Source organism: Mustela erminea, chromosome 7 (genome assembly GCF_009829155.1).
Source record: "Mustela erminea isolate mMusErm1 chromosome 7, mMusErm1.Pri, whole genome shotgun sequence".
NCBI classification, from domain to species: Eukaryota; Metazoa; Chordata; class Mammalia; order Carnivora; family Mustelidae; genus Mustela; species Mustela erminea.
Window position 1 is genome coordinate 52,974,773 of NC_045620.1, and position 12,017 is coordinate 52,986,789.

At 45.8% G+C, this 12,017-nt stretch overlaps 1 protein-coding gene across 4 annotated transcripts in view; it reads left to right on the forward strand.

Annotated features, from left to right (window-relative positions):
- Positions 1-11,621, forward strand: part of EDAR (ectodysplasin A receptor) — a 91,848-nt gene extending 80,227 nt beyond the window's left edge. For all 4 annotated transcript variants that reach the window (XM_032351631.1, XM_032351629.1, XM_032351630.1 and 1 more), the window contains 3 exons: positions 801-957; positions 2,183-2,243; positions 7,800-11,621. In XM_032351631.1, coding sequence (XP_032207522.1) covers positions 801-957; positions 2,183-2,243; positions 7,800-8,122 — 541 coding nt within the window. In that variant the 3' untranslated portion in view covers positions 8,123-11,621. The remainder of the gene's footprint in view (positions 1-800; positions 958-2,182; positions 2,244-7,799) is intronic.
- Positions 11,622-12,017: the final 396 nt, after the last annotated feature.

Here is a 12,017-nt window from a genome sequence, read left to right on the forward strand (position 1 = left end):
GGCAGGCCAGCCACGTCCGAGAGAGCCCTGAACTTACTGGGCCTCACCGGCATCCCCCTCTAGGGTTGCATTTGACTGTGGGCTTCGTTACCGTAACCCTGTGGCTAGAAAAGAAGAATTCTTTGTAATTTGTCAGCCAGACCACAGGAAGCAAACAGGATGCCTTAAAAAAAAAAAAAAAAGAATGTTGTTTTTCAGATATGTGGAATGATTTTGAGAGTTTCAGCTCCAACCCACATGTGCCTAGGGCTGTGGACGGTGGACCGTGGTGGGACGTGGGCCCACCTGGCTTCCTGGGGGAGCTCCTGAGGCCCCTGTCGCAGCTTGCTGTGACCCCACCCACAGTGCACATGTTTCAGCAGGTCACCCCCTGGTAACAGGGGGCTCCCCAGGAAGGCTCATTCAGCTTTGTTTTAGGTTGTTCTGGAGAACTTGCCCAGATTCAGCGCCAGCCACATAAACCTGTTTGCCTTTAGACCCATGACTGAACTTGGAGCAGGCCTGCATTGAAACAGGAAGCTGGGACCTATTCAGGAAGGCTTAACTGAGCCAGGTCAGGGGGACAGATAAGCGGAGGCTGTCCCCCTCCCTGATAAACCCCAGCCCTGTAGCGGACCCCGCAGCCACCCTGCAGCCAGGTCACTAGTTGGGAGGAGAGCAGAGGACGAGGAGCAGCGGGTGCGGCGTGTCTCTCTCACCTGGTGCCCAGGAGCTGCTGGTCCCTGCACCCCAATCGATCGTCTTCCCACTGGGAGAACGTGTCAGGGACACTGCTAACAAGCACCCTCCTGTTCCCGCAGCGAGAATGACGCATCATCGGAGAATGAGCAGCTGCTGAGCCGGAGCCTAGACAGTGACGAGGAGCCAGCCTCTGACAAGCAGGGCTCCCCAGAGCTGTGCCTCTTGTCGCTGGTCCACCTGGCCCGGGAGAAGTCGGCGGCCACCAAGTCAGCCGGGGTGAGGCCCCAGTGCTGCTCCTTGCACACTCATTGTCGCCCAGGGAGACAGAGGCATGAGGCAGGCCGGCCACAGGAACCTAGATAGGGTGGGGGGCTGAAAGCAAAAAAATAGGAAACTTGTCCTTGTATCATCTAGCTTTATAGAAGAAAATGGAAGCTAGTAAGCAAAGGGAGAAATGTTAAAATTGCTTGGAATACTGTAGGACAAAAAAAACCTTTGTAAATGTATGGGCATGTGTCTAAGCAGACCAAAGAAAACCACAAAAAACACACACACACACTCTCACATACACACATACACCCAGTGTGCACACTCACACATACATATACACCCACAGAGTGTACACATATTCACACTGAGTGTACACATACACACACACCCAGAGTATTCACACTCACACACACATACACACACCCAGAGTATACGCACTCACACATACACAGACACTGCTGAGTGTACACACTCATGCAAACATAATATGCATTTTGCATGTAAAATGGTCCAAAGAGCTTGCCGCCCAAAGCAGGGCACCCAGAAGGAGCCGTGGCAGGGTGCACGGGCAGAGGGCAGAGCGCTGCCCAGGCTGCCTGAGTGTGTAGCACATGGTTCACTGGCAGCCTGATCCAAGCATAGGTCAGTGTGTGGCTAGGTAATGTTGTTAGTGGTGAACATGTCCCCGCCTGGGAATCTGGTCCGGACAGGGATTCCACACTGTGCTGCCCTCAGTCCGGGGACATCTGTCATGACAGCCATCACTTGCAGGGACCCTGGAGGTCTATGGAGTTGTTCTGAGAGGTACCAGCTCCTGTGGGGCATGGGAACTTTCAGCCAGGACTCCTCCTGTGCCGATCCAGCTTGGCCTCATGTCCTTATCCGGAGCGGTGGGCTCTGGGAGAAGAATCTGTGGATGGCTGCAGACACAGCCATGGCGTCTCAGGCCCCCACTGGCCAGCTGGGGTCCCCACCACTCACCCTCCCACACAGACTGATGCCAGGTGTCCTGTGAGCCTGAACGTCCAGGGCACTCTACAGAGCAGCTCCACCTCTGTGAACACGGAAGACGCTTGAATTTCCTGATGAGACGGTCATGTGAGGGCGCCAGTCAGCATTTCTGACTCAGTCGGGAGAGCAGCTGCCAGCACTGCACTGGAGAACGGGCATTTTTGTGGGCTTCCACTTTCTCTTATTCTGAAAATTAACATTCCCTTAACTTTTCCCATAGATTCAAAGTCGAAGGAAAAAGATATTGGACGTGTACGCCAATGTGTGTGGAGTCGTTGAAGGTAAGCATGGACATGCTGTTTGGGGATCTGTATGCCAGATCTCCCAAGAATCTTGTCCCAACCGTCAGCGTGGAGGAGGTGGCTCTGGCAGGAGTCCCAAGGTCCCACGGGGACCAGAAAGGCCACCCATCCCAAATTGTCACGTTCCTCATTCCAGTGGCTGGCAAACCCACGTCACGTGTGGAGGGACATGGAATTTGGCATCAAACTATTTAAGGCCTTTTCCGTGGCACTCCCCAAGCCCCTTTTCCTCTCAGGACCAGGAGATGACACCCAGCCAGCCCTGGGACACAGCCTCCCTGGGGGACAGACCATGGAGTCAGGAGAGAACAGTAGTGGAAGGAGCCGGCGTCCTCCAGTGTCCGTCAGACGCTGCCCTGCATTGGTCTTTTCAGTCACTTACCCAGTCATTAGCAGGCCTTTTCCTTGGGTACCTGCTTCCCTCCTCAAAGATGCTTCCTGAGCCAGCAGAGCCCGGCTGTTTCACAACAACTACATGTTGTGTCTGGGCAGCAGGACTGAAATATAAGCATTTCAACCTAAAATCAGAATCCACAGTTCCCATTTCTTCCAAATCCAAGCTCTAAATTACCTTTGTCTTCACAAAACCCCTCATCGCTGAGGTTAGGGAATGCTCCCCAGCCTCACCAGGCCACTTGATCCTGGTCTCACGGGCATCCCTCCTTGGACTTCTGGGTCTGGCCCAGGCAGGAGGAGTGGAGCCAGGGGGCCTCTCATTTCTCCGCAGAAGTGGAGCCCAGCACACCAAACCCAGGGAAGCCTTGCTGGCTGAGTGCTCCTTTAGCCAGAAGTAACTTCCAGGGGCCAAGACCTCAACTTGCCTGCCTGTTGAAACACAGCATCTCTCCAAATGAACAATCCCCATGTCTGATAAGCCTGGCATGGCTGCCCTATGATGGATGGTCTGAGGTTTGCATTCCATCACCCTGGAAAGTTCTTCTCTGTTCCAAAAGATGTCTTGGCTTTTAGCACCCACCCCTGGGACAGTGGTTTTCAAATTAATTTCAGGAACCCCACAGAAAAGAGGAGACTTTCCAGTGAGACTGGGAGGATGAAGTGTGTGAGCCCCATGTGCCTGACCACCCTCTCTCAGCCTGGGGTGTGTGGTATGCTTATCAACCCTTAGGGACCCTCACATCACCAAGGCAGAAAACCTTAGAGCAGTGCCCAGTCTTGGGGAAATAGTATATTCATCCAGACATTCACCCAGAGTTTTCCACTATCTGCCCTCTGCCCAGCCCAGCCTCCAAATGCCCCAAGATCCTGATCTAATTTGGCTGGGGTGAGTCTCCGGCATCCATTTCTTTTGTTTGTTTTTAATTAAACTTGTAATTCTGAGATCACAGCAGATTCACATGTGGTGGTAGGACACTATACAGAGAGTTCTCGTGGACCCTTTCCACAGTGTTCCCCAATGAGACCACCCCCCTGAACCATCTCTGAAAATCACAATCAGAACATTGACATTGATACCCAAAGGCAGAGCCCATTTCTTTCACCACAAGGATCCCTCTGGATACCCTTTTTAGCCTCACTCTCTCCCCCACTCCCCGACCTCTCCTTAGCCACAGACTACCGCTAATCTGTTCATTTCTACAGTTTTGTCATTTTGTGAACATTAAGTGGACTCAGGCACCATATAGCCTCTTGCCAAAGGCCCTTTTCCTCCACCTAATTCCCAGGAGACTCATGCAGATTGTTGTGTGTTGTGGATTTTTCCTCATACCCCTAGTGCCTGCCCACATCATGGACGAATCACAACTCGTCAAAGCATTCATCCATTTAAGAACATCTTGGTTGTTGCTGGTTTGGGGCTATTATGAATAAAGTCACTATAAAGAGCCATGAATAGATTTTTATGTGAACATAAGTCATCGTTTCACTGGATAAATGCCAGGAGTACAGTTGTTGGATTGTATGATAGTTGTATGTTTTATGTTTTTAAAAACTGCTGGGGCGCCTGAGTGGCCTGGTCGGTTGAACGTCCTACTCTTGGTTTTGACTCAGGTCGTGATCTCAGGGTCGAGTCCAGCCTTGGGTTCCAAGCTCGGCACAGCACAGAGTCTGCCTGTGATTTTCTCTCTTTCTGCCCCTCCCACTCATGCCCTCTCTGTCTCTGTCTCTCTCTATCTCAAAGAAATAAATAAATCTTTAAAAAAAAAAAAAACCCTCCAAATGGTTTTCTGAAGTGCCTGTACTGTGTGCATCCCCACCAGCAATGTGTGAGTCATCCTGTTTCTTTACTTTCTTGCCAGCATTCGGTAGTGGTGCTGTTTTTTATTTTAGTCACTCAGATAGTTGTGTTTTCTTATCTCATGGTGGTCTGAATTTACATTTCCCTAATGCAGCATCTTTTCATGAGGTCATTGCCATCTGTATGTCCTCTTCAGTAAAATGTTTCACTCTGTCTTTTGCCCATTTTCCAAATGGATTGAGGGGGGTTGCTGTATCCTTTATTGGATATGTGATTTGCAGTTATTTTCTCCACTCTGTAGGTTGTCTTTCCATTCTCTTAATAGGGTCTTTCACAGAAAGGCGAAATTTTGATAAGATTGTATTTTTTATAGATTGGGTTTTTTGTATCCAGGCTAAGATCTCTTTGCCTAGTCCTAGATCACATAGATATTTTCCTGTGATTGTTTTCTAAAAAGCTTTATCATTTTGCTTTGCCTTTGAGTCCATGATCAGTTGGAGTTAATTTTTATAAAAAGATGTGAGACTTAGACTGAGGTGAGTTTTTGTTTTGTTTTGTTTTGCTATTTGTTCATTTGTTGTTTTTGCCTGTAGATGTCCAGTAGCTCCAGCACCATTTCTTAGGAAAAACTATATTTTGTCTGTTGAATTGCTTTTGTGCCTTTGTCAAAAATCAGCTTGGGCATATTTGTGTGGGTCTAGTTTATCATTTAAGACTGCTACTTTATTTTTTGTTTACTCTTTTTTGTTTCTGTTTTTCATTTTCTCTATTTTCTTTTTCCTGCTTTCCTTTGGGTCGCTTGAACATATTTTAGAAATCCATTTTGGTGTTGTTTTGAGTGATGCATTTTATAAGTTCTGAGTACATAGCCTTTTCTGTAGTTATTTTAGGATGATTGGGGCCATCCCTTTACTAGTTTGAATGAAATATAAAAAAATTCCCTTTATGTCCTTTCCTGTTTAAAGTTGTCTTAAATATTTCCTCTACATATATTCAGAACCACATTGGTTGTTTCAACTAGCAAACATAATTCAGAAAACCTAAAAGGAAAAGGAAAGCTATTGTGTTTACCAATATTTTTGCTTACCATGCTCTTTTCTGATGTTCCAAGTTTCCTTCTTTCATGCTTTCCTTTCTGTTGAGAAACTTTTTTTAGTCATTCTTTTAAGGTAATTCCGTTGGTGACAAATTCTTAGTTTTCCCTTAATCCTGAGATTGCCTTGATTTCCCCTTCATTCCTGGAGGCTATTTTCACTGGGTATGGGACACTATGTTGACAATTCTTTCCTTTCTGTAGTTGAAAATACTGTGCCATGTTCCTCTGGTCTCCAGGTTTTTGATGAGAAATCCACTGACCTTCTAATTCTTTTCCACTGTAGGTAAGGTGTTGATTTTTTTTTTCTTCTGTCTTCAAGACTTCTTTGTCTTTAGCTTTCAAGAGTTTATGATGTGTCTTGATATGAATTTCTTTGGGTGTACCCTGTTTGGAGTTTTTTCAGCTTCTTGAATCTGTAGGCTTATGTCACTTTCCAAGTTTGGGAAGTTTTCAGCCATTATTTCCTTTTTCATCCATACTCTCTCTCTCCTTTTCTAGGTCTCCATGGCACAAATGTGAGATCTTTTGTTTCAGCCCCACAGGTCCTTGGGACGCTGTTTTTTAGTTTATTTTATATCTGTTGTTCAGATAAATAATTTCAATTCTATTATCCAGTTAACTAATTCTTTCCTCTGTCTATATTATGCCAATGAGCTTATCTACTCAGCTTTTGATCTCAATTACTGTCTTTTTGCAGTTCTAACATTGCCACTTGGTTCTTCTTTATATTTTGTCTTTTGTGAGGCTTTCATTTTTTCATTTTTTTCAAGCATGCATGTAATTATTTGTTGAAACATTTTTATCATGACTTCTTTAAAATATGTATCAGATAATTCTAATACTTCTGTTATCTCTGGATTTGTCTTTTTTCATTCATTTGAGATCTTCCTAGCCATCAACAACAATAAAGGATTTGGCTGACTTGCCTCACATTCTTTACCCCTTTTTGGAAATATTTTTAAAAATAAAATTAAGAACATTTGAGATCTGCCTAGTTCTTGATGTGATGAGTGGGTTTCTATTGAAACTGGAAGATTTATGTCACATTATGAGACTCTGGATTTTATTTAAGCTTTCTGATATAGCTTGTTTCTTCTGATATCTCTATGGCGGTAGATGTCTAGGTTCCCATTCACCCTTCATTGACACCCAAGTAGGGGCTTCTTTTTGTTCCTGGCAGGGGGGTAGGGTGGGAATCTGTTTCTCTGTGTGGTCTCCACTAAGACACTGGAGCGGGCAGGCTCTCAACTTGGCCTTCCCTAACAACTGGTACAGTGTTACAGCCTTCTGAAGGTAGACCTCCAGACTCTTACAGCCTTTACTGGCCTTAGTGGGGACTGGGCCACAGTTTTCTCTGTGGTGTTCAGCTGTAACAAGTGGGTATCGTCTATAAATGTTTTCTTCTTGATGAGCTTCTCTTTTCCTAATGCTTTGGCTGAGAAAGCAGGCCTCTGTTGGGGTTATTTTTGATTGTTATTGGTATTTCTGGGTTTCTGGACTCTTCAGCTCTATGTCTATGATAATGAGGCAAAAGGAAACCAAGGAACTCAGCACTATGTCACGCGTCATTGCTCTACTCCCAAGACCCCCACGAGTCTGTCTTTTTTCTCCATAGAATCTCTTTATGTTTGCTTTGTACATACCATTCAGGGTTTTTAGCTGTACTTACCAGGTGGAAAAGGGAAAAACATATTTTCTCCATCATCCAAAAGTGAAAATACATCACCTCCCCCCCACCAATATCCCAGGTAAGCCTAATGTGCAGGGAAGCCTGAGAACCATCAGATGGTGGTGACTTGGCTCAGGTAGCACCAACTTCAGGCTATCTTTGAAAGTACCTTCATAAAGGTGATTGCTATCCCCATAAAGGAATGTGATACTGTTCCTTTGACTCCCTCCTCAGCACAGCTCCAGAGGAAACAGGGTCACCCAACTAAAGGTAACCCATACTCAAGACTTTGGTGACTGTTGACAGTGGTATTGAGGGGATTACTCTAACATTGTGGCGGCTATTTTCCTAGGAGGAGAGGGGGCTATTACTGAGGTTAGGATACTTGGGCTTCTCTTGGGACTGGCAAAGTCCTGGGTGTAGTTAACCTCAAACTATGCATTTATTTTGTGTGGTTTTCTGCATCTGTGTTTTATTTTAAAATTTTTAAAAAAGTTTTTAAAATAATTTTTAATTGTGTTGTACTTCTGTTAATTGCCATTCACAATGTCTGATGGTGGCCCTTTGTCTCTGCAGGTCTCAGCCCCACAGAGCTGCCATTTGACTGCCTTGAAAAGACAAGCCGAATGCTCAGCTCCACGTACAACTCCGAGAAGGCCGTTGTGAAAACATGGCGCCACCTGGCCGAGAGCTTTGGACTGAAGAGGGATGAGATTGGGGGCATGACAGATGGCATGCAGCTCTTTGACCGCATCAGCACAGCAGGCTACAGCATCCCAGAGCTGCTCACAAAACTGGTGCAGATCGAGCGGCTAGATGCTGTGGAGTCCTTATGTGCAGACATACTCGAGTGGGCCGGGCTTGTACCCCCGGCCTCCCAACCACCCACGACATCCTGAGGATCCGGCCTGTGGGCTGTCCTCCCTGGGAGGCACCAAGGATCCAAGAAGGGCTCTGGAGTTGTGAGTGCTGCCAACAGACTGCTAAGAATTGAGGCTTTTTCTGCTGTCACAGGCTTTGCCCTAGGCTGTTCCCAGGAACAAGAGGAAATGAAGCCCATCTTCTAATCTAATCAAAGATAAAATATTAAAGCTGGGATGATCCCAGCTCCCCACCTGTACCTCACCAGGCAGGATGAATATTTATTCATGAACTCATTCAAGGGACATTGCTGGGTGCTCAGATGAACCAAACAATGTGGGGATGACAGAGGTGAAGAATCTGTCCCTGTCTTTAAGGAGTTTACAACCTAGGGAGAGATAGAAGATGTGTTTACAAACCACCTTGCTAGAAGACATCAAAGAGTCTGGGTGAGGGGACGCTAAGAAAACGTGAGATAAGTTCTGAGGGAGGAGATGACTCCCCAAGCATGATGAAGGAGAGCAGCCTCATGAGGAAAGCAGCTTGAAAGCCTGGTGACGTGTACAAAAGGCAGACACCCACTCCATCTAGTGTGTCAGGTTCGGTACTTGTCTATGGCTTCATTGGGATACCTTGGCCTGTTCTTGAGGCCATCCGTATTCCTACAGCCCTTCCAGTCACTGATGGAAGAGTTCACTCTGTGGTCTGCCTTCTGTCAGTGATATACAAGGTGTGTGTTTGTTCAGTCAGGTAGACCTGTGTCCAATCTGTGGCCAGTTTCTACTGCATGCGTCCCGGGCCTGGGACCAGGTGATTTTGTATTACACATGAATTGCTTTCCACTCTCATCCTAGTCAGGTTTGACCCTTTGTGGGAAGCAATGCTCAAGAACATTATCCATGATGTGTCAGCCTGTTTTAGCTTCAAACAGAAAGGAGTGGTCTGCTGTATGTATAAAGAGAAATGGTGACTTTCTAAGAGTTCAGCCAAGCACAATTGTAGAATCTGAGCATCCAAGACTTGTGGATGAGACTTGAGGCATGAAAGCTTCTGAACCAGTCAAGGAAAGTGGGGCCTCACAGCACAGGTACGGCCTGGGCTTGGAATCAGGGACCTGGTTCTAGTTGTGCCAACTTGGACCATTTTCTTCTCCCTCCCAGGCTTCAGTGTCTCTTCTGATAAGGAAGGTTAGCCTGTGGCTCTGCAATCAGGGGAAGTAAGGTGCAGGTGGGCAACAGGGAAGTAGGGCTATAGGAAATCCCAGGCCTTCAAGGTGTACATCCAAGTGAATACCGGGAGTCATCAAGTAAGATGAGACTAGAAGCAGAAGAACTCAGAGTAACTATAGTTGTTTGACATATGTTTAGAGATAAATAAACTGGCATTGTTCTTGGAAGATTCTCTTACCACACATGCTGTTGCCAAGAGCGTGGGAGCCAGTGTACTAATCATACCAGGGGGTTAATTTAGAGTTCATGCTGAGCTTCCTAATGACAGATCTATGGGTTATTACTAAATTAAAACCAGTCTCTGGCTTACAAAGCGATGTTTTTAAAATTACAAGTCGCATGACTGAGCAAATGCTTTGGGGGGAGGAAATCAGTCATATGTTCAGAGCCAACAAGCAATTTCCCACCAATGAATGTAGAACATACTGTGATAGGATCATAATTAGGTCCTGAGTATTTAATATCATCATTTGCTGTGTCTGTTTGCTGCTGTTTTTCAGAACCTATCTGGTATATCCTTGCAAGCTAAATAGTCCATGGCAAAACTTAATTATCCTTTTAATTCCTCTTTGAAATTCTATGGCGCCCTTTTCTCATGCTTTGTGATGATGATGATGAGAGGCTCCCCCTGAATCAGGCAGCAAATGTCACATGTGATGAGCGTACCATTCCAGGGAGACAGCCTGCAGTTTCCCAAGAACAACATTCTCAGTGAAGGAGCAGGGGGTGCTGTTCCCAGGCCCGGAGCTTGGCCTCATTTCATGGGGCCAGATGTCCAGCCAGCATCACACCACGTATTGGTGACTCTAAACTTGCCATTTTTAGGGAGCTCGTCCTTACAGAGTTAAACATTCCTTTGTCATTCACTTATTTGGAAACAAATCCAAGAAAAGTCTATTTTGATGGACTTTAGCCTACGTTATGAAATTCAAATCAATGAGACCACAGTGATTATCACTGCCCAGAGCCGGGAACTCCACCTTGCCATTCTGTATGGGGACAGGCATGGTTTTGCTATCCTGAAAAACATTTAGGGAACACCCTAGGCTAAGAGCTATGGGTCTAGCCAGTGAAGTCTTAATTTTCAATAGTTTTGTCTAATTTTGTATATATAACTTATTATATTTTACAATTTCAATAAACTAATAAAAAGGAGATCAACAGACTGCTACAAAGTGAGTTCTTTCTGGGGGTGGATGGAAGGAGGTGGGTGAGTGGAGAAGCCTTTGATTTCTCTGGTCCTGGTTATTGCCCGTGTATGATGAGACTGTAGGATTGTGACCAGCCTAAATGAATTGCCTACATTTTTATGGTCTAGGTCATGTGTTCAACAGAAGCAAACATTACAACGAGATTGTGTAAATAAACTCCTGGAGCATTACTTTCCAAGTTGCCATCACTGTATCACTTAGCTCCTGCTGTGTAATGCTAAAATGCCCAGAATTCAGTGGCTTAAAGTGACAATTTATCACTATAATTCAGAGGTCGATAAGGATCTCAGCTGATGTAAGGTGGTCTCAGTTGGATATGGCTCAGCGGGGGCCACTGTCTGTTGGGATACTCTCACCGCGCGGTTGCTCTGTTCTGTCTCCATCCTAGGCCTCAGACCGTCATTTAGGTTAGGCCTGCCTCCATGACGACAATGAAAGAAGAGCAATAGTGAGCAGACATACAAAGTTTTGTCAGGCTTATACCCAGAACTGGCACATCATCCCTTCTAGCTCATTCTTTTGGCCAAAGCAAGTCATAACCCTAACTCTGTGAAGAACAAAGTCAAATCACAAAAGGTAAAATATTAGGCCAGACAATGCAAATACCCACAGGTATGTTTGTTTCCTATGACTGCAGTAACAGTCATAGGACTGTTTTTAAACCACAAACTTAGTGGTTTAAAGCAACAGAATTTATGGTCTTACAGTTCTGGAGGTCAGAAGTCCTCAAGTAAAAGGTTGAATGGAGTTGCATTCCTTGTGGAGGCTATAGAAGAAAATGTTGCCTGTTCTAACTTCCAGCCTCTGTCCATATTTGTTGGCTCATGGTTCCTTTCCATCTTCCAGGCCAGCAATCCTGTCTCTCCAACCTCTGCTTCCTTTGTCACATATCCTTCCCGGTCACCCTCCTGCTTCCCTCTCCTTTCCCTTGTGATCACATGGGGCCACCCAGGTAATCTGGAATCATTTTTCCATCTCAAGCTTAATCATTTCTACGAAGTGTATGTGAGGTCACATGGTCCCAAGACATAGGGTTGATGGACTTTAGCCTACGTTATGAAATTCAAATCAAGGGTAAATGTTTTTGAGGAACCATTGGTCTGCCAACCACAATAAGTACATGATGACTGGACTATGACAATGTAACATCCTCAGAGGAAGTGTTCTGTCAAAGCATACTTTCCAGCAGGGGCTCTTTTGCTGTGTGAATACCAAGCAGTGACAGCCTTCCTGCAGGGAACTGTGAAGAAAGGACAGACAGCTGGGCTGCAGGTGCTCAGCAGCAAGGACTTCAGTGGGCCACCTGCCCCGCAACCCTGACTGGGGCGCACGAGCTCTGCTCTTCTGCCTCCAGCCTCAGTGGGCCAGGGCGATGTGGCAGAGTCTCATGAGAACCCAGTTTGAATTAGAAGATATCTCTTTATTCAGGGCTTTGCTTATACTTTTTTTCCCCAAACATTTCCAGTGAATCATTCACTTGGGCAACAATGATG